Here is a 26,117-nt window from a genome sequence, read left to right as displayed (position 1 = left end):
TGAAGTTCTTCCTCCTCCACTTATGTGTGTTCTCTGTCGCACCGCCGCCATCTTTAACTTTCATTGCCACCGTTCAGGCCATCTCCACCACTGTCATGCCATTTCCATCGTCAAGGTAAGCATTTTTTTTCGTTTCCATCATGTCGTTTGATATGTCGTGTTTCAAATCCGTATAACGCACACAAATTTGATAATCCATGAGTTATACAGATTGATTAATCTGTATAATGCATACAGATTACCAAATCCGTATAACTCATATGGATTATATACGGATTGATTAATCCATATAACGCATATGGATTACCTAATTCGTATGTTTTCTTTTTCTTAATTATTAATATATTTTTTGTTTTTAAATAGTTAATGTTTTTTTATTTATAAATATATTATTTTGATTTTTGTTTTTAAATAGTTATTTTTTATTTTTTAAATAAAAAGAGATTATTTTGAATTATGTATTTAAATAGCTATTATTTTTTAAATTGTAAATATATTAATTTTTTTTAAATAGCTATTGTTTTTTTAATTATAAATATATTATTCTGATTTTTGTTTTGAAATAGTTGTTGTTTATTAATTAAAAATATATGATTTTGAATTAGGTTTTTAAATAGTTAATTTTTTTAATTATAAATATATTAATTTTGACTTTTGTATTTAAATAATTATTATTTTTTATTAATTATAAATATATTATTTTTATTTTTGTTTTAAAATAGTTATTGTTTATTTTTTAAATAAAAATAGATTATTTTAAATTATTTTTTTAAATAGTTATTGTTTTTTTAATTGTAAATATTTTTTTAATAGCTATTTTTTAATTATAAATATATTATTATGATTTTTGTTTTGAAATAGTTGTTGTTTAGTAATTATAAATATATTATTTTGAATTTTTGATTTGAAATAGTTATTTTTTTAATTAAAAGTATATTATTTTGAATTAGGTTTTTAAATAGTTATTGTTTTTATAATTATAAATATATTGATTTTGTTTTTGTTTTTAAATAGCTATTGTTATTTAATTATAAATATATTATTTTGAATTATGTTTTTAATTAGTTATTTTTTATTATAAATATATTATTTAGAATTTTGTTTTTAAATAGTTAATCTATTTTAATAAAAATATATTATTTTAATTTTTGTTTTGAAATATTTATTGTTTTTTAATTATAAATATATTTATAATTATTATATATTAGTTTTTTTGTAAAAAAAATGGGCAAGGAGACATATTTTTGGTTATTTTATTTAATTAATTAATTATAGTGTTTTATTATGTTGCTTTTTAATAAAGAAGTTATTTTGATTACATAAAATTAATTTAAAATAAATTTTGAAAATATATATAAAAGATATTTTTTTATTTATGAATCATTAGTAATTGATTGAAGTATTGTTTGAATTTTGACAACAACTGTTATGATGATTTAAATGTGCAGATTATGGTTAGAACCACATGTTTGGGTCGAGCTTTAGGCAGGGTTATAGGAAGAGCCTTGGGGAGAGAAGTAAATTGTGATTCAGATGAAGCTCCTCAGCGGCAAAGGCCTACAACACCTATACGTAGGCAACGGGAAGCTACCCTTGTTACTAAGGATGTTCATCACGTGGATGACGCAGCTGATGAGGTCCACGAACAGCCTCAAGAAGCAACTGTTGATGATGAAGTTGTTGATGCCCAGGGTTTTTCAGGCAGGCCGCATGACACATCAGTTCTAATAGTCTATGTTGATCATGTTGCAGTCATTGTTTGGAATGGAGAGGTATTTATATTTTTAAACAAATTTTATTTTAATAAGTATTTGTTATTATTGTTAAAATGATTTAATTTTTTTTAGGAATGTCCTGAATTGAAGCTATCGTCCCATGAAAGGAAGGTTCAGAAATCCGGCAGGCCTACTACAATGATTGAAAAATTAGTTGTTGTCGTAGGATTAAGTCCTATAATCGCATGTTCCTTGGACACTGGAGATCGGGGACTTATATCGGCTTTTGTAGAGAGGTGACACAAGGAAACATGCAATTTCCATCTTCCTGTAGGAGAGGTGACTATCACCCTCGATGATGTGGCCTCTTTGCTTCATTTTCCCATCACAGGCGCCTTCCACAGCTTCGAGACTCTTCATGTTGATGAAGCGGTGTTGCTGCTAGTTGAATTACTTAAAGTGAGTGCATATGAAGCAAGAGGTGAGACAATACGGTGTCATGTGACATATGTTTGACTATCATGGTTGTGAGACATTTATCGTAGCAAATGTGATACTGCACATTGGACTGTAGCAGCTCGAGCTTATCTGTTGCATTTGCTAGGTTGCACTCTTTTTGCTAACAAGAGTGCAACACACGCGCATGTGGTGTTCTTAGACACCTTTCAAGACCTCACCCAGAGTGGAAGCTACGCATGGGGAGCTATTGCCCTAGTGCATATGTACGACAATTTAAATGATGGGTCTAAGAGCAGCGGCAGACAACTTGTCGAATATATCACACTATTACAGGTAACTATAATTGAATTTAATTTTTTTTGTTCTTTGATGTTGACTGTTGTATTCATTTAATGTTTTTTTATTTTATTTTGAAAATATGTGTCGTATTGGATTTATGAGCATTTTTCATTTGTTGCTGAGGCTATTATGCCAAAGATTATCATGAAAGGAAACCATGTGCCTACCGATGGACCTCTTGGAAGGCATTATCAGTGTTGACGTATCGAAAACGTCTAGATCGATTAACGTCTGATGGTGTTTGTTGGATGCCTTACAGTGACCACCGTGTAGTTAGACAATTCGAGCTAATTTCTTTATTTTTTGGATATATCCGATGGGGTCCAGTTGTCATACACCGACCAGAGAGGATTGTGCGACAATTTGGGTATGTTCAGACTATTCCTCTACATTCTTTGGGTTCAAGATTATGCTTAGAAGATATTGACGACATATATATGCATTTCTCTGATTACCTCGCACTGGTGGATGAGATTTGTGTTGTGCTTGGACAATGTACATCAGACTACATCAACTGATTCTACATGATTTCTCATCCCTTCATGAGGTCAGCACAACCCGAGGATCTAGTTAGACATCCATCTGTCGTGCGAGATGACACATATGTGGAACCATATATTCCTTAGTACCCGGTGACGGCAACAACTATGGAGGAAGCACCAACACATGCATCTTCTCATGTAGAGCAACCTCGACATGCAATGGTAACATATGTATTCATCTTACTCTGATATTCATTTTATTTAAGCATGCAATATGTATAAACCTTATCCGTTGTTGTGAATGTCATAAGAGGCTTGTCAAGCAATAACTGAAAGGTTGGAACAGTTGCTCAACCTAAGGATAGTGACTGAAGGCACAAAAGCATACAATGTCATGGAAGACTGCTTAAGGATCATAAGAGGTGTGACTGCGGATTGCAATATATATGTGCGGTCGCGACAAAGGCAGCGTATGGAAGATGCATGAAGACATTTAGAATTTTTTAGGAAATGTGTAGACAATGTTTATCATTTTATTTTATTTGACAATATTTTTAGTTTACCAATTTTATTTGACATGTTTTTATATTACTATCGAACCCTTATATCATAGGTCGTGAATTAAACCATAAACCCTATATTCCAAACATAACAATTTTTTTAATAAGTTTCAAATTAACCCTAAACTGTAAATTGTGACGTAACACTAAATCCTAGGTGGTAAAACCCCTCCTTTTTGATGTACCACTCAACCTTAATTGGTGGTGTACCACTAAACCCTGGTTTTCAAGTAACAGTTAAACCTAATAACGCGCGTAACACTAAACCCTAGGTTTTATAATAAACCTTAACCATTTGAAAGTAAAGTTTAATAGATAATTTTATGAATTTCTAATGAAACACCTGTATATTATTGTAGTACATGACAATTACATAAGTAGTTAAATCTTCATTCTTCACTTAAATCAACATAGTTTATTTTCAACATCAACAAATTTTTGTATTGCTACATTCTACTAATATATGGAGTTGGTCACTGCTTTGCATGAGGATGACAATGACCATAACAAAGCTAGAGGTGGTAAGGGACAACAGTCTCTTAAAAAAATCTGTTACATATGCACAAACAATTTCAAATTATTATAACACAATTAATTTCATAATTAAAAAACAGAATTATCATGCATTTACCTGAACAAAATAATTGTCATACACATGACCAATACATATAACGCGATGCACAAAAGAATCTATTGGTGGTTGACTTCTAAGAGGAAAAGACGTCATCCTTTGTTGGAGAGAGAGAGAAGCAAGGATGACATTATACCTTGATGCAATAACATAACCCATGTCGGTTATATTCATCCACTTATCCATCATAACTTGCATGTTACAGTTATGATTACATTTGTTTGAACTAAAAAATATATTAGATATTACATACCATGGATAATCCATCAACAAGTAGGAACTGCTTTAATTCTTCATATCTGTCTATGCCACCAAGGAGGTTGATATACTCATCAGACCATTTGACAAGTTCTTTAAGAAAATGGTTGCGCACCTAAGACCATGAATCTTCACCCATACCTAATAACGCAACAATTGCACGATATCCATAGTTAGTGTCAGCTTTGACATCGACAATGTTCTCAATGGAATCATGAATGCACGGATGAAATTGATCCAACATCAACATAATCCTTCTTGGAATTGCTTGGCCTGATGATGATGCACTATGTTTGACTGAAGAAATACTATTTTGCATAGAATGTAAAGCATCAACATACTCCCAGTAAGACGGATTATGCCTTGTTGATCTTTGATGTTTGGTCATCGGTTTCTTCTGAGCACCTTTGGTGTTGACCTTTTCTAAAGGATGACACATAAATTTTAGATCAAGGTAGGCAATTTTCTGGAGTTTACTCTTTAGAGTAACTTTGCTACAAACATCAAGTTCTTGAAACCACTTGGATATGATTTTCATCTCTTCTGTTATGTTAACCTCGGGCTCAAATAACCCTTGGTTTGAAAAACTTAGCCTCTGCCAAAACATATGGATTGTCTCAAGTGGTATGGTACCAACAACATATCTAGATAGCTCATATGCATATGAAAGACCGTGAGTAGTTCTCATGACACATCTACAACGGGAAGGGTTTTTGCCAGCATAATGTTCAACAAAATGACTCATAATCCAACTATGGAGGAGTAGATAAACAAAATACAACTCTCTCCCAAAATAATGCCAACGTCGTCACGTCGGCTCCTTACCATAATCCTACTCCCTGCACCCTGCTGCTGTCAATCTGCTCCCACGAACAATGTTCGCGATCATCACAGGTATCAACCACACGATACAAAATTGCAAGGGTGAGTTCATTATAAAAAGAACCAATACCAATTCCAAATAACCACAATTAGCAAGAGACATAGGCAAACATTATGAGCTTACACAACATTCATTATTCGACACTCATATCCAACAATTGTTCATCATCCATATTCAACAATTACTCATCATCCATATTCAATAATTACTAATCATTCATCCATGGATCCAATCAAGACTACACAGAATGATGCATGCACCTGACTCAACTCTTAGATGCAGTGTGGTACGTACCAACAACCAAATCCCAGGAAATAGCCTAAGCGTGTCCACACGACACTCTCACTTAGGAAACCATTCAGAGTTCGTCGAGACCACCCGGTTGTGCACGTAACTGCCCCCCCATAGGTGATCAGCCTGGGGCCCAAAGAAGTTCCCTACCAGGTGACACACCCCCTCAGTAAAAAGTACACTCTGTCATAGTTATTCTATTTCCTGTGTCGTATAAGGTATGAACGTGGCCACAAGCAAGTGCCAAAGACCATGGACCAATTAAAGCGCCTAAGCATCCCATCAGAAATGCTTAGATTCTTTAACCACACTTGTCCCCCACAAATGGGCCATCCGATAAGGTCAATGCACTCCGCCCCCACAAACATACACAACATCCAACGTATCGAACATGGGCACCATCAAGTGCAATGACCATGGACAAATTAAAGCGCCTAAGCATCCCCGCAGCGAATGCTTAGATTCTTTAACCACTCTAGTCCCCCACGAATGGGCCGTCCGACAAGGTCAATGCACCCCCCCATGAACATACACAACATGCGCATGCCAATGCATTTCCAACATCAATCAACATTCCATTTTCATATGATTCTCAACATAGACATCATCTCGTCTCAATGACGTTATCAACAATAACAACAACCCCATTTCATATTCACATAATCATCAACAATAACATCAATTCATGTTGACATGATCTTTATTTCTTTCATACCTGAGATTTACACTCCCCAGGTCTTCAAACAACACAAATCAAATAAAGACACCAATTTCATTCATCACAATAAATATATATATCGCATCTCATTCGTTAAAACATAGTTTTTCCTGAAAATCAGCATGCATATCAATAACAATTATATTGCATCCCATTAGTTAAAACATTATTTCTCTTGGAAAAACTGCATGCACATCAAGGACAATTATATCGCATCCCATTAGTTAAAAATATCATTTTCTATAAAGGAAAAATCAGCATGCAACAGGGATAGACAATTATTCTTATAGCTAAGTTCCCTGACCTTAACTATGATGTTAAAATGGTAAATTTTATAATAAACTCCCCTCACCTATTGTGAGCTACCCGCGGGTTCCTCGTCATGCCACATGGAGATTTCTTTTTCGTCCCCGCTCGTCGATTCCACGTAAGCCTCTACCATGCTAAAATGAAGGAGACTTAATATGGATTTCAGAAACAAAGCTAACAACAATGTTCTGGGTCAAACACCCACTTCACTACCTGAAAAGGGTTGAGAACATTTCAGGTTTTACAAAGGGACATCATTTTGAAATTCCGATCACGCCAATGTGACCGGGGTTCAGTGAAGGTCACGAAAATAACACCCATTTCATGAAAAGATAACGTTTACAAAGTCTCTTTGCTCTAGGGTTTTCAGAGGAAGCATAAAACATGCAATGGCGGTTTCCAAACTCAGAAATGATGCAAAGGTAAGATGAAACTAACAAGAAACAAACGTATAACCATGGTTACCTCGAAGGAAAATGAAAGGTCAGATTAGAGCTTTGTTCTCTACCGAAGCGCGAGCCAAGTTGGAAGATTCCGCTTCGGTTGAAGGGTTCCTCTCGGTGTGGGGTTTCAATGGAGAACAATGGCAGTTTGTGATGGCTACTGGTGGCTGTGGGTGATGGAGAAAGAGCTTGGAATGTTGGAAATGGTTTTGAAAGAAAGGAGGAGAAGGAAATGGCATTTTTCCAAAGCTACCTAGACTACAAAGCTCAAAACGCACAAGTGACTAATGCTCTCGGAAACGGAAACGTCACGCACACTCCAGAAGTCTTCTCAAAGATCCCAACAGTTAGATGTACAAGTGTTCTGTGAAGCTCCAGACCAAATTTCGAGAAGATCCAATGGTTAACGAAGGTTGGAAAGCGTTTTTATCAAGACAGCTTCGTGTAGCTTCCTTGAGAAGCTTCATTAAGAGGCTTCCTCGAGAGGCTTCTTTGAGAAGTTAATGCTTTAACTACCAACACCCTTCTAATAAATAAACTCACCTCCTTGAAAATAATTACGGATAAAATAACACAACAAATATAATCAAACATCAAATATAATTACTAATAATACACACACACACACACACACACACACACACACACATATATATATATATATATATATATATATATATATATATATATATATATATATATATATATATATATATATATATCAGGGTGTTACATAATGTACATGCTCAAACTCAGCAGCAAACTAATTTAAAGCATACCTTGATACCATGTCAAGTAGTCTAGACAAAAAACAATCAACAGATAAAAGTATTTTTATCCATTAAGTCTTAAACCCTAAAAAAATGACAATTTTCATACCTATTTGTTGTTCTGTTTCCTAAGCATATCACCTTATTCGTTCAGGCTTTAAAATTTTTTTCTTTGTGGGGAATTATCCATGTTTGGTTGACATAGTCAACAAACATTGGTCATGATGAACAAGCAATTTCAAACTTTTTAAGGCAATCATCAAACTGATCCTCGGAAAGACAATCAACCAAATTCCCCCAGGCATCCATCACATAATCCCATGCATTTTTTTTACCAACCTAGCATTTATATTTTGCCTTGACATTCTTGTCAATGTGAAACCTGTGTAACGAGTTGGTACACTCAGGGAATACAATTTTCATTGTATTCATCAATGCTAGATCTCTGTCGGTAACAATAACTCTAGGGAGGGCATCACGTTTGAGAAAATGACCTTGAAACTATTCTAAAACCCACACCATATTGTTTAGATATTCTCCCTCCAAATAGGAAAAACCAGCAGATAATATCATCCCCGTTGGTGTCAAACCAACAAAGTCAAGTAATGGGAGTCTGTACCTGTTTGTTTTGTAAGTACTATCTATCAAAAATACCAAATTATAGGCGTTGCACAACTTCACTGCATCAAGATGACACCAGAAGATATCACATACAACATCTTTATTCTTTAATCTATGTCAATGAATATACTGATCTCGTTCAAGAAGTTCCATTAGTTGATGCATTTCAGTATCACTGCCTCTTATGGAAGAATGATATGCACTTCTTGCATTGAATATTTATTTGATTGTTGTATAACTATTGGCATTGTGCTTTTTCAGCGTTAGTAGAATATTTCTTGGTTTCACCATTAACTTTGTCATATCATCAAGAATTATCTTTTCATCCTTAGTCAATCGACCAACGTATGAATGTCCAACTAATGACTTTGTTATTTCATGATTGTGACTCCCTCACATTAACTTCACCATCCATCATTAGCCTCCAACCACTAGTTTCCCATGCAGCTTAAAGGGACACCCACATTTTCTACTGCCAGTATCTCTTCTCGCAAAATCTTTCTTCCTGGACCTATACTGACCACTATTTTCACAACCAATAAAGATAAATAAAGTCATTCCTCTCATACCAGTGTTTGTGTCTGACCTCATAATGACTGTCACAAAACCAATTTCATAAGCAATAGCTCGAGCCTAATTCAAAACATTATCACGGGTAACAAACACCTACAATGTAATCCAAACATCTTTACTCTTCAACAAACATTCAATAACTTCTTTAACAACAAAAAATCATATTATAATACCTGAGAAGTATTGAACGCATCAGAACAATCAACATGTTCTAATTTCACACCATCTTCATCTTCATTTTGTTCATTCATATCAACTTCTTCAAACATTATATCGTCATACATCCACTGATTTTCGTTCATCTTAACAAGACATTAAAAAATTTCAATTACAGGCAAACGATCCCTAACCGCACCATGCATATGCTATCACACAAAATCCTAGGTATTTTTTTTACCGCATTTAATAATATAAAACATTAAAATTGATAACCCTATATATTAAAAACAATAACATCAACTTTTTCAACATAAAATTCATAACCATATAATACATAAAAAATTATAACCTAACCATATGTACTAAAATAAATTATATTATTGAACTTAATTCTAATTCATCAAATTATAACAAATACCATTTTCAAAATAATAAAATAAATAATCAAATTAAACAAAAAATAATCAATTTTAGACCACAACGACTCAAATAAATTATACATAAATTATAAGTGTAAATTATTTTACAATTAATACCATTTCCAAAATATAAAAATAAATACTTACAAATTACATTTCAAATAAACAAATACTTTTTTTACACATTAATTTTTATAACAATCATATTAATATATTTATAATTTTAAAAAAAGTATTTCTTTTAATTTTAAATTGAAAAAATATTATAAATCCATATAACTCATACGTATTGGACACTTAGTCCGTATAACTTATACAAATTGACAATCCATAAGACTTATATGCATAAAACAAATTAAAAAAATACATGACGTACCTTCGGTAACAACCACACCAACCACCACCACAACCACCACTTGTCAACATACCTCCGTAACACTTTCACCTCAACCGAAGTGGCCACAATGCACCTCTCCTCTCACGAAAATGAAAAAACTAGAAGAAACCAACCAAATGAATGAATGAATGTGTTACAAAAAATAAACAAAAAACTTAAAAGGAAGAAGAAACCAGGTAGGAGTATTTTTGGAATACCTATTTATTGTTGGGTGCACAAGCAATATGGCTAGTGCATCTAGCGACACCATAAAACTCATGGATGAGTCTTTTTCTAGATGGGCCTAAGATGTTTTTGGTAGTACAAAAAGAAAAAGAATATTATGTTGGCTCGTATTGGGAGCATTCAAAAGAAATATAGTGAAGGAAGAAGCAATCCTTATTTAACTAGGTTAGAGAATCAACTTCAATCTGAGTTGTTTACAGTTCTTTATCAAGAGGAATTGGCTTGGTTCCAAAGATCCAAAATGTCTTGGCTTCATGATGGTGATAGGAATACTAAATATTATCGCCTTAAAATTTTTAATTGGAGAAGGAGAAACAAAATTATTATGCTTAGAGATTCAAATGGTCAATGGATGGAAGAAGAAGACAAGATTGAAAGGGTTGTCACTTCCTTTTATCAGAATATTTTTCTCTTAAAATGTAGATGGTGATAAGCGGTATCAATTTGCTTTCTCTTTCCCCGTTTTATGTCATGATGATTATAACTTGTTGAAAGAGCCTCTTTCTAATGATGAAATTAAGTGAGCTATCATGGATATGAGACCTTGGAAGGCTTTAGGACCTGATGATTTCCCTGTAGGATTTTACCAACAAGCTTACAATTGCATAGGTGTCAATGTTTGTCAATCTATTAAAGACTTTTGGCACTCCCTTGCCCAAATTGCTAGTTTTAATCAAATTGATATATGTTTGATTCCAAAAGTTGACAAACCTAAGTTTGTAACTCAGTTTCGGACAATCTCCCTATGCAATGTAAATTACAAAATTCTGACAAAGGCTATTATTAATAGATTGAAGCCTTTGATGCCTCAGATAATTTCCCCCATCTAACAGGCTTTATCACTAGGAGTATCCATGATAAATCATTGTGTCCCAAGAAATGATTCATAGCATGCACACAGTCAAAAGAAAGCTTGGTTTCTTTGTCATTAAGGTGGATCTTGCCAAAGCTTATGACAAAATGAGATGGAGCTATATTGATCATATTCTCCATGAAGTGGTTTTCCCTCAAAATCTCATTTCGCTCATTATGCATTGCATTTCTTCGATTCAATCGAACATGATTTGGACTGGTTATAAAGCTTCTCCCCTCACCCCTCAAAGGGGTTTGTGCCAAGGAGATTCTATATCTCCTTATATATTTGTTATGTGTATGATAAACTCACTCATTTAATTCTTGAAGCTATAAATGCAGGTCTTTGGACTCCTACAAGAGCTAGTAAAGATGACCCTCAAGTCTCTCATCTCATGTTTGCGGATGATGTGTTACTTTTTGGGGAAGCATCAATCCAACAAATCAAATGTGTGCCAAAAGGTGTTGGATTTATTTTGTACAATGTCAAGTCAAACCATTGTGCAAAGAAATCTAATATTTATTTCTCAAAGAATGTGAACCCCATACTAGAAATGTTATAGTCAAGTTTCCATCTTTTAATGAGTCAAATTCTTTGGGAAGATATTTAGGTATGCCTCTCCTTGGTAAAACCCTTAGATGTAATGACTTCCAGTATCTTATTGAGAGAGTTTCCCAAAATCCCTTAGGGTGGACATGGCAACAACTCTCTTTAACAGTTCAAATCACTCTTGCAAAATCCATCATCCAATCCTTGCCAATTTATCCTATGATGACGACTATGATCCCAAAGACTATGTTAAGTCAAAAGAAATTTATGTCTTAAAGAAAAATAAGGACTCCTAATTTTTTTGATTAAATGTAAATAAATACAAATGATAAAAGTTGTATTTGATATGCTATCAGATCATGATCTGTCTCTATGTATTCAAAGTTTTCAAATGATGCCCTCATAAGACAATCTAATATAACATTTAAGTAGTGCATGTAAGACCTTCATTTAATACTCTATGTCGGAGATTCTTTCATGCAGAAAACATTCTCCTAGGGTCTCTCAAAGTCCTATGAAGAATAAATGAAGCCCACAGTCTACCAAAAGATACACGTTGTTGTTGCAGACCTGCTATGATGAAAGAATTGACTTCCCTGCTGAAGTACAAGATACACTATCCTATCAACATGAACTTTGCATGAAGAAAGGACTAGCATTAAATGCCCCAACAGACTTAAGACCTTAAACGAAGAACGGAGTGAAGAATGCAACTGTTGGGAGATAATGGATACTTGAAGATGAAGGCTATATATAAAAGAAGCCTTGAAGAAACAAGATACAAATTACCTATGCAAATCATTTTTTCATTCTTTCTTGTAAAGCTTTATGTAAATTCTTGTAAAGATGCAAAGCTCTCAAAACACCTTGTATACCTTGAGAGAAAAGACTAAAAGTGTTAAGTGATATATTCGTCTGTTAGACGATCATACATTTTAGTCAATGTGCAATCTTCCAACAAATCTAGTTGATTTGTTTAGAACCAATAGTGGCTTGATAAAACAAAGAATATTGAGTTTAAGTCTAGCTTGAGGTAGAGCTTGCAAGTGTAAGAGTCAGAAATAACAATAAACAATACTTGTAACTTTGATAAGCTAGTGAAAACTTGGTAATTGTCAACTGGACGTAGTGTTGAGGTTGAGACAAACTAATATAAATTCTTTGTGTTCTTTCTTGTTGTTTAACTGACAAAGGGTTTTGAATTTATTTTTAGATCATATATCTTATTTCATTTTTCAAAGAAAACTATTTTTTTCATCGTCTAATACAATTTGTATCAAAATCTCTCTAAGTGTTTAGTTTTATACTCATCAGACGATGAACATGTTTTTTATTCTTAAGAAAAATTTTAAATTTCTAAAAACACAATTCAACTCCCCTTTTCTTGTGTTATTTGCTTCAACAGTTTATCTTAGAAAAAATTCAAAAAATTTATAGATCTTTTATTTGGGGAGGCCATGGTAATACAAGACGATCTCATGTTGTGGGGTGGCCATCTATAATGCTTCCTAAGAGTAATGGTGGTATGACTATGAGCAATCTAGTTGCCATGAATAAAACTTGTCTTATGAAGTTGGCTTGGGCTCTAAATTCTGGTTTGTGGAGTCAGGTGCTTCAAGGTAAGTATGGAAGGGGGATGTTGTGGATTAGAATATCTTGGCCTTGTAGAAGATAAATTTTGGTTCCTATATTTGGAAGTCTGTAGTTGGTCTTTAGCCTTTAATGAAACAATATGAATTTTGGGTGGTGAGAGATAAAAATAGAATTAATTTGTGGTTTTTGATAAGTGGATAAACCCTAACACTAGATTGATTAATGTTGTTCCCAACACTCCTCTCTCAATTCAAGACATATGTGTGAAGGACCTTGTTGACTGTCATCAAGGCAATTGGAATAGAGATTTATTTAACTTAGTGTTGCCAAATGAGTTGAATCAGTGTATTTTGCCTATGATGCCTCCTTATAATGAAGCTAGGCCGGATAGGAGAATGCGGCAAGGGGAAAAGTTGGAAAGATATTATGTCTCTAATGCTTATAAAAGGATCAATAATTTCCATGTTATGACAAATAAGGGGAGTTGGAAGAAAATCTGGAAGCTCCAAGTTCCTTAGAGGATGCGTGTTTTCCTTTAGCAAATAGCTTATGAGAGACTGCACCAATAGTAGGATAGTCAAGTGAAACTTGGACAATCCTTTTTGTCATCATTGCCATATTGTGGAGGAGACTATGGCTCCTGTGCTGAGAGATTGTCACTTGGCAATTTGGTCTTGGACGCATTTAGTTAATCTAAATCACAAGAATAATTTCTTTGGAATGAATTTTCAAGATTGGTTGCAGTTGAACCTTTATATTGAAGTAGATAGGGGCGATTTGAATCCTTAGGCATAGTTGTGGACAACTACTTGCTATTTTTTATGGCTGTGGAGAAACAAACATGTTCATGATCATAATTTGTATGCCCTCATAAACCATGACATTTCTTGATTCAACAATGGAAGGATTATGTGGACAATCCTATGAGACTATTAACTCTAACCAATAATCAAAGAACTTGGGTTGAGGTGGGATGGCATCCTCCTTTAATAGGGGCCTTTTGTCTCAATTCAGATGGTTCCATGTGGGGATCCCATCAAATGGCAACTTGCGGTGGCCTTGTTAAAGATCGCATGGGGAGATGATTAGGTGGTTTTGCCAAAAAGCTTGAGAATGTTTCAACTTTTGTGGTTGAATTATGGGAGATTTTTGAGGGGATGCAGCTTGTCAAGGAGAAGGGATGGTATCCATTAATTATTCAATCTAATTTGCAGGTTGTTGTGAAGTCCCTCATTGGTTCTGGAGCCGGTTGTGCTACTGGTCTTAGGTTGGTCTAGACAATTCGTTCTTTAATGCAAGGAGGTAATGTCATGATTGTTCATACTTATAGAGAAGACAATAGATGTGTTGATACCTTTAGCCGATTTTACTTGTGATATTGAGTTGGAGTTCATGAGTTTTGAGCATTTGCATTTGTTTGTAGGTCATTTGCTAAATTCTGATGTAATGGGAATCATCACCCCAACATTTATTTTTCTGTAATATTCTTTTGGGCTTTTTAACCCCGTATAATAGCCGCAAAAAAAAAAAAAAATCCTTTTTTGGAGTATGAAAAAAAATAGAAAAACTAAAATTGAACAAAGAAGACTCTCATTGTATCTCCCTAAAGCACCTCAAGAAGCGGCTAAGGAGGCAAACTTAAAACTTGCATGGACATCATAGGTAGTTCCCAACAAGATATGAAATGTTATAAATTATAAAAGCTTAAATACCCTTTTCATTCCTGTATTTTTTTTTAATTTTAATAATTGTAAATCATTATTTTTCATTTTAGTCCTTAAAAAAATATGGTTGTTTTATTTTTTATTTTTAAAGTGTTTTATATAATATTTTTTTATTGTTCAAAAGTTTAAAATAAAAAATAAAACAAACATATTTTAAAATAACTAAAACAAACAAATTACAGAAATAAAAAAAATATTAAATTACATAATGAAAAAGATATTTAAGTCAATTATAAATTATCAATTTTGCAAATAAGTTTACTGTTAATTTTTATATGATTTTATCCTTAAAAATATATTTATTTAATCAATGATAATATTAAACCATTATTTTTAATTTGAAATAAATAACAATTGTGAAAATTTTGTTGTACAAAATTTATACGTTATTATCTAATTAAATTAAATTACTCCCGTGCGTTGCACGGGGTGCAACACTAGTAAAGGGAATATTGAAAGCGGTTGAAAATTGGCGCCGCCTCCTTTGTTCTTGAGTTGAGACACATGCATGCGGACCAGCACAGCGATATTACCCGATATCATTATCACAGTGACTCTTCAATTTCAAATTTCAACGTTCAACGTTCAAACAATTGTTGCTTTGCTTTTTCTTAAACAACCAATAAGCCACTAACTGACAAAAATAATAACAAAAAAAAACTATCAAGCTTTCTAGGACATTAGTTAAAAAATTATATATATATATATATATATATTAATTATTACTGACAAAGTCATTATTACTTGTAATTTTAATATTAAGTCATTTTTAATGAATTAATTAATTAAATGTCTAAGTCTACTGACTTTTAATTTCTAAAAATAACTTTTGATCGGTTAATGCGTAAAAAAGTTTTATATTAATTAAGTTCAAATTCAGTATGATACTTGATAGAACATTATGGCGGAAATTGATCATGTAGCCGATCCACCTAGTGGGATAAGACGTTATTGTTGTAAGTTCAAATTGAGTTTATATCTCTTAAATAATATTTGAGTTTTGTGAATATAAAATCATAAGTTAAGAAAAGAGATTCCATGAAAGATAATTAGTTAATTTTTTTATAGACATTAATCTTTATAAAAAATAACTAAAAAATAATATAGTTTTTTATAATATTATCTAATAATAAAATTATATGTATAATAAATTTATTGACTCTCACATTAATTAACTTATAAGATTCATTAAAAAAAATTAACTCATAAGTCATATCAAACATTATTTTTTTTACATAATACGTAAAACTTAAACTCAAATTAATGATTAGCCGATGATATAAAATATTCTATGGTTTAATTGTATTCTAATTAAATTTATAAAAAAATTTAATGATTTTTATATTTATTTATTAATAAAAATTAATAAAATATATTGGTAATATATAGTAATATTTAATTAGTTAACTTTTTTTTAAATTTTTATAATAATAATTAATAATTAATAATGTATTAATTAAATTTAAAATCTTTTTAATAAATACATTATATTCTAAGACACTAATTTTCTCGCGGCTTGTAATATTTTTCATAAATAAATAAAATGGTAGTAAATTCTTTGTTCAAACTTTTAAAAATAAAGAAAGAAAGAGCAGGTAGCAATGGCAAGAACGAACCTTCCACGTTAGTATTTCATTTCCATCGCTCTTTGCCTCCATCCGTCATCCGTCTCTCTCTCTGTAACTTCTCCACCAAGTTTGTCTCTCTCTATCTCTGAAAATCTAGGGTTTCTGAATCCTCTGTTGTAGCTGAAACCTTCTTCATCATCATCATCTTCTTCTTCACGAGATGACGAGCATGGAGAGCTTGATCGGCTTGGTAAATAGAATCCAGCAGGCCTGCACCGTGCTCGGCGACTACGGCGGCGCCGACAACAACGCCTTCTCTTCTCTTTGGGAAGCTCTTCCCTCCGTCGCCGTCGTCGGTGGCCAGGTCATCATTCTCCGTTGTCTTAGAAGTAGAAAGCATCCAAAATAAAATGAGAAAACTTATACACAGTTTTTAGGTGCTGTTTGTGTTTGTGTTGTTCTCGAGTCAGAATTAGGACCTGTTTGGATACAAGTCAGAAATATAGAGATAGATTTTTCAAGCAGAGAAGCTTTGACAAGTTTTCAGTTGCACTTCAACCTTTGTATCCAAACAGGCTATTAGACTTTCACCTCCATAACCGCATAATCTTTTAATGCGAATGAAATAGTAAAACTTTTAACTCTGACTGAACAACAACACAAACAACACCTAAGGAACTGTATCTAGGTTTTGTCCATAAATAAAATTTCGTTTTCATTTTTTGATTTTTTTTTTATTGAAAATGAATACAGAGTTCGGGGAAGTCTTCGGTTTTGGAAAGCATCGTTGGACGTGACTTTCTTCCTAGAGGATCAGGTGTGCTCTTTTTAATAATATTTTTGGTTTGTGGAGTGTTATTTGTTTAGTTAATTAGTTAATTAATTTACGAATTGAATTTGAATTGCAGGAATTGTGACGAGGCGTCCATTGGTGTTGCAGCTTCATAAGGTTGACGGTAAAGCGAAGGAGTATGCAGAGTTTCTTCACATGCCAGGGCAGAAGATAACCGATTATGGTAATTTGGTTCAGTTACTGATTTTGTGCATGTTTAGTTTATAGTTAAAAATGCTGCGGTGGGCGTTCCAATGCAAATCTAACGGATAAAAAGTAAAATGAACGCAAAAGAAAGAGTTCTGATCCGCTGACAAAATTACTTTTGCCTCAAACATAATTTTGCAACTGCAACCAATCATGTTCTTTGTTGGGTGCATTTTGTATTTCTATATTCAAGGTTTACACGTTGATACTTTTGATAAATTGATAAGTTGAGTTGAGGCTTGCATTGTAAAGGTGCAAATGGTTTTTTTATTCTGTTTTTCAATTGCAAATTGACATGTATGATAAAGTTTGCTGATTAATACCATAGCTACTTTAAAAGTCGTATAGCTCTTATGATTTATTCTTAGTCGGTTGCTGTGGAAACTGACACTAGAGAAATTAAATTCATATTATTTGCTAATTATAGGAATAGGATAGGATGGTCTTTTTTGTTTCCCCTGTTTCTGGTCGCTTGTACCACAAATTTTAATGCTGGTTTCAATGTGGTTGTTTGATTTTGTCGGGCTTTGTAATTAATGGCATTATCTGATTCCGTTAATCCATTATGTTGTTTGGCTGATTTTACCAATGTTACTTTACTGGGACATTACTCTTTCAAGCAATTTTCTTCCTTTTTTGCATCATTATCCATGAAGTAGTAGTATGCTAGAAATTTATCATGTTGTCATCATTGTACTGCTGACTACTTGGCTTCCTGGTGTAATTATCTGTGTGCAATTGCTTTTTCCCTTTCCTTGTTTTGCTTAGAATTTATCAAATATCTTGTTTTTTTTTTAAAGTTATTTGTTTTCCTTTCGCAGCGATTGTCCGTCAGGAAATTCAGAATGAAACTGATAGAGTAACGGGGAGGACAAAACAAATATCTCCCGTTCCAATTCATCTTAGCATTTATTCTCCACATGGTGAGCTTTAATTTTTATTGTCTCTTACTTTCGGAAAACTTTATTAGATGGTTTTCTGTAAAATCATGTTTGATGCTTCTGTTGTTTATTTTTGAAGTAAAGGAAAATTATTATTGAAATACAGAAAAAGAGTGCAAAAACAGAGGAAATAGTATTCTCTTACCATATTGAAAGAAAACAAAGAGCAACTGCCCAAAAAGTATGCTAATCAATATAGCAGTTTCCAATAATCTGTTTGCTTGTCTGTGAAGTAAGCTCCTTCCACATAATCATTGGTTGAACACCATAAATAATACAGAACAGTAAAGGGAAAGACTCAGAAAGAGTGTCACCAATGTACATATTTTTTTTAAACCTAATACAGGAACCATTTCCTGTCATTTAATGTAAGAATGAAGAATAACCTAAAGAAATGAATTTACCGAAGAGTTGCTTGAATTTTCCAAGGACTAGAGCTGCTTCTTACCTTACCTTTCCCCATTATTTATGTTATTCCAAGTATTAAGGCCCATAAAACTGTAATATGAATTGAGTTTAATGCATATGCACTGGTTTACACTGTCATTCAATCAGAAATCACTGTTTAAATTACTTTAAGATAATTATTTTAAAAGTCAATAAACTTACCATACATGGTGGGTTGGGATTGGATGACTGTGTAAAGCTTTTTACACTATCAAAGCATAATCATTTTTCTCATATGAATTTGCTTTGCTTCTTTTGCTTATGTTCTATGTGCTCCAACTGTTATTTGTGTTTCCTAATTCAATTTGTTTGTTGTTTGAGCAGTTGTCAACCTAACTTTGATTGATTTACCTGGATTGACTAAAGTTGCTGTAGGTATGATTTGCATTCAATTGCTTACTGTAAATAATTTGATTTTTTTTTTGGATAATGTGATACTTGTAAAGTTTTGTACTGATTAACAACTTCCATTTTCAGAGGGACAGCCTGAGACTATTGCTCAAGACATTGAAAATATGGTTCGATCTTTTGTTGACAAGGTAAAAGAAGTTTTTTGGTTATGTCTCTTAATTCCTCCTCACTCTTCCAATTGAAAATTTTGTTTGGACGATACATCAAAGTTCCTTTCTCTGTTTCTATTGGTGATGGGTAGTTCAGCACCATTTTACTACATTGTTGAAGTGTTTACTATTGATAAATTAGGCAGGAAGTGGTGATGGCGTCAAGTTACATATTTGCTTTAACCAACACTTGTTACTTTTGACAGCCTAATTGTATTATACTGGCAATATCTCCAGCCAACCAAGACATAGCGACTTCTGATGCTATTAAACTTTCGAGGGAGGTGGATCCCTCAGGTATTTAAATGTTCTGTGGAATTATATTACCTTAGCTGGAGTCATTGTTTGTCACTGAAATCCTTGTCTGTAAAACAATCCAGGTGAGAGGACATTTGGAGTGTTGACAAAGCTGGATTTGATGGACAGAGGAACTAATGCATTGGATGTAATTTTCTCACACCCTCTCACATTTTCCCTGTCTTGCAGTGGTTATGATATATATACCTATAAAGTTCTATAACTTTGAGCAGTGCTAGTATAACCATATATAATTAGTTTGTCTTACCCATTTTTATTCCCTTAAGGTCCTTGAAGGAAGATCTTACCGTCTGCAACATCCCTGGGTCGGTGTAGTAAATCGATCCCAAGCGGATATCAATAAAAACGTTGACATGATTGTTGCTAGACGTAAGGAGAGTGAGTATTTTGAAACTAGTCCTGACTATGGGCACTTAGCCAATAAAATGGGTTCTGTATACCTTGCAAAACTTCTCTCACAGGTTTGTTTTTCAGAAAGTTGTTTTTTGCCCTTCTTTTATGAAATAACGTGTTGTTTTAATCATGCTAATTATTTTGTAGCATTTGGAGTCGGTAATTAGGCAACGGATACCTAATATAACATCTTTGATAAACAAAACAATCGAAGAACTTGAATCAGAGATGAATCAAATTGGGAGACCCATTGCTGCTGATGCTGGGGTGAGTGGTTTACATTTGTGATTATTTCCTGAAAGTGTAAAGTCTTCCTATAATATCCTGCGGAGGAATATTTCAATTTTCAACTATTCTTTCTCTTACAGGCTCAACTATATACTATCCTAGAACTTTGCCGCGCATTTGATCGGGTATTCAAGGAGCATTTAGATGGAGGGTAAATATATGCTATGGTGTTCCATTTTTTTCTTTATCTTGCTAGCTTATTTGATTTTTTTAGGTGGACAGCATTTGGATGGAGGGTAAACCAAACTTCGTTTATTGTAACTTGACTATTTTCAATTCATTCTTAATGGATTGATGGTGCATGTTTGGGTTAGCTTAATTTGGGATACAAGATTTATTTTTGCAATTTCTTGAGAGATTTTAAAAAAGAAAAAAAATGATAATTTCCCTTTAAAAATTTATTAATAAATCTGGACTTGCGTGAAATTTGGTGTTTGATTTTTTTAATCATCAATCATGAGTTAATGTCTAAGTTATACTTTTTTTTTTTTAATTTGAACTAGCTACAGTTCCAACTTTAAATATTGGTTCTGTGTACTGCTATGCAAAGGCATGGCAAAGATTTAATGTACCTCCTGAATATGGTAAAGCAATTTGAAATGATAGTTCTGAAGTCAGCTTCTTGTCCAATTCATAAGTTGACTTGAATATCTAAATTTAAATGCCTAAAGAGAATATCCCCTTGGCTGTATATTTATAGTAATCAATGTTTAATTACAGTAACAATCTAATCCCTTAACTGTGGGGATAATAATCAAGCTAAATCAATTACATAAAATAGTAACTAGGAAACTAAATCAATAACGTAAATAAGGAAACAATCATATCAGAATGATGTCTTAACACATCAGAATCATATCTCAACAAGTTGAAAGGTCTCTTAGGTTACATAATCACCTTTTTGTTTATTGTCATAGGCGACCAGGAGGAGATAGGATCTATAATGTCTTTGACAATCAGCTTCCTGCAGCGTTACGGAAGCTTCCATTCGACCGGCATCTTTCTCTTCAAAATGTAAGGAAAGTGGTATCAGAGGCAGATGGTTACCAGCCTCACTTAATTGCACCAGAGCAAGGTTACCGACGCCTCATTGAGGGAGCTCTCAGCTACTTTAGAGGTCCAGCTGAAGCTTCAGTTGATGCAGTAAGTATATACCTGGTTGTGCTCTTTTGTTTTTTTGTTATTTATTTTGAAGCTGCCATTAACAGTTTAAAGTTGTATTTCTATGGTTTGGATGTAGGTTCACTTTGTCTTAAAAGAACTTGTGAGGAAATCAATAGCTGAAACTCAGGTAAAGCTTGGGGATTTATTTTAGGACAAAACTCAGATACAGACATACAGTTTCATAGGTATTTTTGGTGTTCTTCAATTAGAATTGGAGTTTTACCTATGTAATATATGTTGATCTTTTATAGAAGATTTTATTACGTGGATTATCAAGATGAAACTCCAATTCTGATCGGAGAACAACACTAAAAACACTTAAGAAACTACACCTAAGTTTTGTCCTTTATTTTATAGTAACTTTGTTCATAAAGTTACTAGAATGATCAATAAACTACAAATTTGTGGTTGAATAGGAACTGAGACGTTTCCCAACTCTCCAAGCCGAAATAGCAGCAGCTACAAATGAGGCTTTAGAGAGGTTCCGCGAAGAGAGTAAGAAGACAGCTATGCGGCTTGTGGACATGGAAGCTTCCTATCTCACTGTGGAGTTCTTCAGGAAACTGCCTCAAGAAATGGAGAAAGCTGGAAATCCAGCTAATCAAGCTACTCCAAATGTGGATCGATATGGAGAAGGACATTACAGGAGGATTGGATCAAATGTATCTTCCTATATCAGTATGATATCAGACACTCTCAGGAATACTATTCCAAAGGCTGTAGTGTATTGTCAGGTCAGGGAAGCAAAACTGTCATTGCTAAACCATTTCTACATACAAATAGGAAAGAAAGAGGTACTCTCTCGATCTCGCTTTCAATTAAAGCTCATGTTTCCTATCTTTGCAATTAAAACTCATCTTTCCTTTCTGGGTAAGGAAGATATTGTTCTTCTTTTGGAACGGTGGAGTACTCTTGGAATCAATTGAACAAAATACGATCAGTCTTTTCAACATGATGTGGACTAAAACTAAATAAATATCTTTACCATGGAAGAATAATTGTTCCTTTGGTTTGCATTAGATATACCTCTAAACTCTGAAGTGATATCCTAGGGGTGATTGTGTGTAACTTTTATGTGATTTAAACTATTCACTTTGTCCCGTAGTTGTCTCCATTTTAAATTTTAATCCCTACATGAGAATTATAATTGTGGTCTTACAAAGCTTTCTCTGATATTAGCAATAATGATCAAAACTCAACTTTTATGCATGTGTGAGGACTAAAACTTAAAATGATTACAACTTTAGGGACCTAGTGGATAATTCAACCTTTTTATTTATATAAAGTACAAAAAATACATAGAAAATTTATTTGAATCAATAGCCATATAAAATCCTCATAAGGATGTGATTAAAACACATTTTATGTTCCTATCTTTTGGGGAGCTATATTAAGATTTGAATTATATAACATGGGAACTCCCCCTCACTCCACCAAATCATCAATTAAGCAACTGACTATTGAATGTGTATTAGGCAAGTGACTATCTAAAAGATATAAGATGAGTTGGATGGTTAAGAGAGAAGGTAAGAGGGGAAAAGTTGTGGGTTCGATCCCCTCTGTTAATGTTAACTAACTAAAGCTTGTTAGAGTTAGTTGATAGTTAGCATAATTGCCAATATAAACTGTCATGTAACAAGTTTTCAGTTGGGTTTTCAAGATTTCTCTATCTTAGTTTTCTCGTCTCTCTTCTTTTTCTCTCAACTCCATTAAGGTATTTAGAGCTTAGGTTGAAACCTAGCCTTCATTCATGGCTTCCGCTTCTTAACAAAACTAGCATTTACGAATTTTAAAAAAGAAGCAAGTGACTATCTATGAAAACATGAAATGTATTTTATGTATCCAGATTTATGTATATTGTAGAATACCGGCTTTAGTTTTTTTAAGTATATCCACGATATTTGATCTGCTATTAATGTTGGTGCAGGCTAAACAGCTATCACAATTGTTAGATGAAGATCCTGCCTTGACGGGGAGGAGGCAACAATGTGCTAAAAGGCTTGAACTATATAAAGCGGCAAGGGATGAAATTGATTCTGTTTCTTGGGCACGATGAGCTTAATTGGTTGCTATTATTTACATGTAGCTATTAGCTATTGATTGTATGTTGGCTAGACCCAGATATCATTTGTAGAGTCTCTATTATTTTATTCTTCAGGCTTTGTATATTCATTGAAATAAAAAGAAAAAAAAATCAGTTTATATTCCTTTCTTGGTTGTAGGATAGTGATGGAGCTAATTACTGTTTCTTGTTTCTTGTCCGACGAGGTTGTACATCAAGAGAGACCACATTCTACAATTGTTTTATTTAAAATTAAAATTATATATTTTTTAATTTGAACATTTATGATTATGATGGCAATTTGGTCGAACGAACTCTAGTGCAGATTAAGAGTCAAAATATATACCAAAAGAGTCAGAATTACTTTCTGCACCCTTTTTTGCTTTATGCACCCTCCAAAAAGACTTGAATGGACACAAATACCCTTCACTAGTATAATAATATACTTTACTCCTTGTGTTTTTATTCTTTTTGTTGTATTTTGAATCATCACTATAGTTAGTAGTGAGTTCTCTTTCTATTGTAGGTTAACTAACTAAAGCTTGTTAGAGTTAGTTGATAGTTAGCATAATTGTCCATATAAACTGTCATGTAATAAGTTTTCAGTTGGGTTTTCAAGATTTCTCTATCTTAGTTTTCTCTTCTCTCTTCTTTTTCTCTCAACTCCATTAAGGTATTTAGAGCTTAGGTTGAAACCTAGCCTTCATTCATGGCTTCCGCTTCTTCTCCTCCTTCCTCCCCTTTGCCATCTTCCTCGTCAGCGACTTCTTCAAAGTATTTTTTGCATTTGATTTCTTAGAAACTTCTTCAAAGTATTTTTCGCATTTGATTTCTTAGAAACTACATGCAACAAATTATCTTCTATGGCTTCAACAAGTTGAGCCTATGATCAAGAGTCATCATCTTCATCACTTTTTTGCTAATCCATTGATTCCATAGAAATATGCCTTTGTCGAAGATCGCGATTCTAATACAACTACTGATGCATATTGTGTTTGGGAAGAAAAAGACCAATTCCTTCTTGTTTGGCTCCAATCAACCATTTCTAGTGATATGCTTAACCATGTTATTGGTTGCAAATTGTCGTGGCAATTATGCGATCGTCTTCAATCACATTTTCAATGTCTTACTTGGACTCGTGTTCGTTAGCTTCGCAACGAACTTTGATATCTCTCCCTCAGTAATTGCTCCATCATTGATTATCTTCTTTATGTTCAGAATAAGGTTAATGAACTCACTTCGATTGGCGAATCTATGTTTTTCTTTGAACATCTGAATTTGATTCTTGACAGTCTTCCTAATGAGTATGACTCGTCCATCAGTGATTAGTACAATATTTGATCCTCTCTTATTGATGAAGTTGAAACTATTTTGCTAGAGCATGAGTCGCGCATTGAAAGGTCTCGCATGCGAGCCCTAGTTTCCATTAATCTTAGTGAAGTTACCTTTGGCAGTTCGTCTCTGGAGAATTCCTTTACTCCTAATTCTACCCAAACAATGAACCTTAATTCTTAGGTACATGTCAATTTGACTTCTTAGACTTACCAATGATTATACTGGAAATCGGTTTTTTAGTGGTCGTGGTGGTTGAAACTTTGACTGTCATAGCTATGGTGGTCGCAATCCAGGATGCGGTGGTGGTGGCAGAGGTCATTTATCTAATGGTTAGTGCCAAATATGTTACAAGATTGGACATGGTGCATCATTTTGTTATCATCGTCTTGATGAGTACTATGTGTCAACTCTTCCTCCACCGGCTTCGATTATTCAATGGACTTCTTTTGCTTTTCCCTCACAGTAGATTTAATATGCACAACATGTTCAGTATATGGTTCCATCCTCTCAATATGCTCAACCTGTTCAGTATGTTGCTCAACCTCAATATGCTTACATTCAACCTTCACCGCAGGTTATTCAAGCTCCAAAACAACCAACCAACTCTCCTTAGATTTTTCTGACTAGTTATGCTACCACACCTTAGAGTTGGTATCCTAATTTTGGTGCTTCTCAACATGTGACTCGGTCAAATTACTATTGGAAATGGTCAGGGCTTAATATCAATTCCTGAGGTTAACGACCTTTTCCTCTCTTATTAACCCTTAGTTTTGCCTTGCTCTAAGTAATCTTTTGTTTGCTCCCTCTATTACAAAAAATCGCATTAGTGTCAGTCAATCTTTTAAAGACAATAATGATTATTTTGAGTTCCACTCATTTGTCTATCTTGTTAAACCACAAGATACTGAGTTGATTTTGCTAGAAGGATTTGTGGGAAGTGATGACCTTTATCAGTTCCTTTATATCTTTGCTTCCATGCCTCAGCCTAAGTCTTCCTCAAAAAGTCTTCATTCATCCCTTTCAAACAATAC

The 26,117-nt window shown here is 33.5% G+C and overlaps 2 protein-coding genes across 2 annotated transcripts; both read left to right on the top strand.

Annotated features, from left to right (window-relative positions):
• The first annotated feature begins 1,451 nt into the window (after positions 1 to 1,451).
• Positions 1,452 to 14,524, top strand: LOC114405132. Its single transcript, XM_028367785.1, has 5 exons — positions 1,452 to 1,772; positions 1,848 to 1,962; positions 2,107 to 2,196; positions 2,320 to 2,507; positions 14,462 to 14,524. The coding sequence occupies exons 1-5, from the start codon at positions 1,452 to 1,454 to the stop codon at positions 14,522 to 14,524; spliced, it is 777 nt and encodes a 258-aa protein (XP_028223586.1).
• Positions 14,525 to 16,564: 2,040 nt separating this feature from the next.
• Positions 16,565 to 24,014, top strand: LOC114406444 (dynamin-related protein 1E-like). Its single transcript, XM_028369151.1, has 15 exons — positions 16,565 to 16,903; positions 17,293 to 17,356; positions 17,448 to 17,555; positions 18,400 to 18,501; positions 19,291 to 19,341; positions 19,444 to 19,505; positions 19,733 to 19,823; positions 19,907 to 19,971; positions 20,111 to 20,305; positions 20,385 to 20,504; positions 20,606 to 20,676; positions 21,443 to 21,668; positions 21,766 to 21,816; positions 22,106 to 22,483; positions 23,617 to 24,014. The coding sequence occupies exons 1-15, from the start codon at positions 16,760 to 16,762 to the stop codon at positions 23,743 to 23,745; spliced, it is 1,857 nt and encodes a 618-aa protein (XP_028224952.1). The 5' UTR covers positions 16,565 to 16,759; the 3' UTR covers positions 23,746 to 24,014.
• Positions 24,015 to 26,117: the final 2,103 nt, after the last annotated feature.

Source organism: Glycine soja, chromosome 3, assembly GCF_004193775.1.
Source record: "Glycine soja cultivar W05 chromosome 3, ASM419377v2, whole genome shotgun sequence".
Classification (NCBI taxonomy): Eukaryota; Viridiplantae; Streptophyta; class Magnoliopsida; order Fabales; family Fabaceae; genus Glycine; species Glycine soja.
Note: the sequence above shows the minus strand (reverse complement) of the source record. Positions and strands in the feature narration are given on the sequence as shown.

Excerpts from the sequence above, each read along its gene's own strand:
- LOC114406444 (XM_028369151.1), top strand. The coding sequence starts at position 16,760 with ATGACGAGCATGGAGAGCTTGATCGGCTTGGTAAATAGAATCCAGCAG. Across the intron at positions 16,904-17,292 it reads TCGCCGTCGTCGGTGGCCAG|AGTTCGGGGAAGTCTTCGGT; the intron begins GTCATCATTCTC and ends AAATGAATACAG. Across the intron at positions 22,484-23,616 it reads TACAAATAGGAAAGAAAGAG|GCTAAACAGCTATCACAATT; the intron begins GTACTCTCTCGA and ends ATGTTGGTGCAG.
- LOC114405132 (XM_028367785.1), top strand. The coding sequence starts at position 1,452 with ATGGTTAGAACCACATGTTTGGGTCGAGCTTTAGGCAGGGTTATAGGA. Across the intron at positions 1,773-1,847 it reads TCATTGTTTGGAATGGAGAG|GAATGTCCTGAATTGAAGCT; the intron begins GTATTTATATTT and ends AATTTTTTTTAG. Across the intron at positions 1,963-2,106 it reads ATTAAGTCCTATAATCGCAT|GCGCCTTCCACAGCTTCGAG; the intron begins GTTCCTTGGACA and ends TTCCCATCACAG.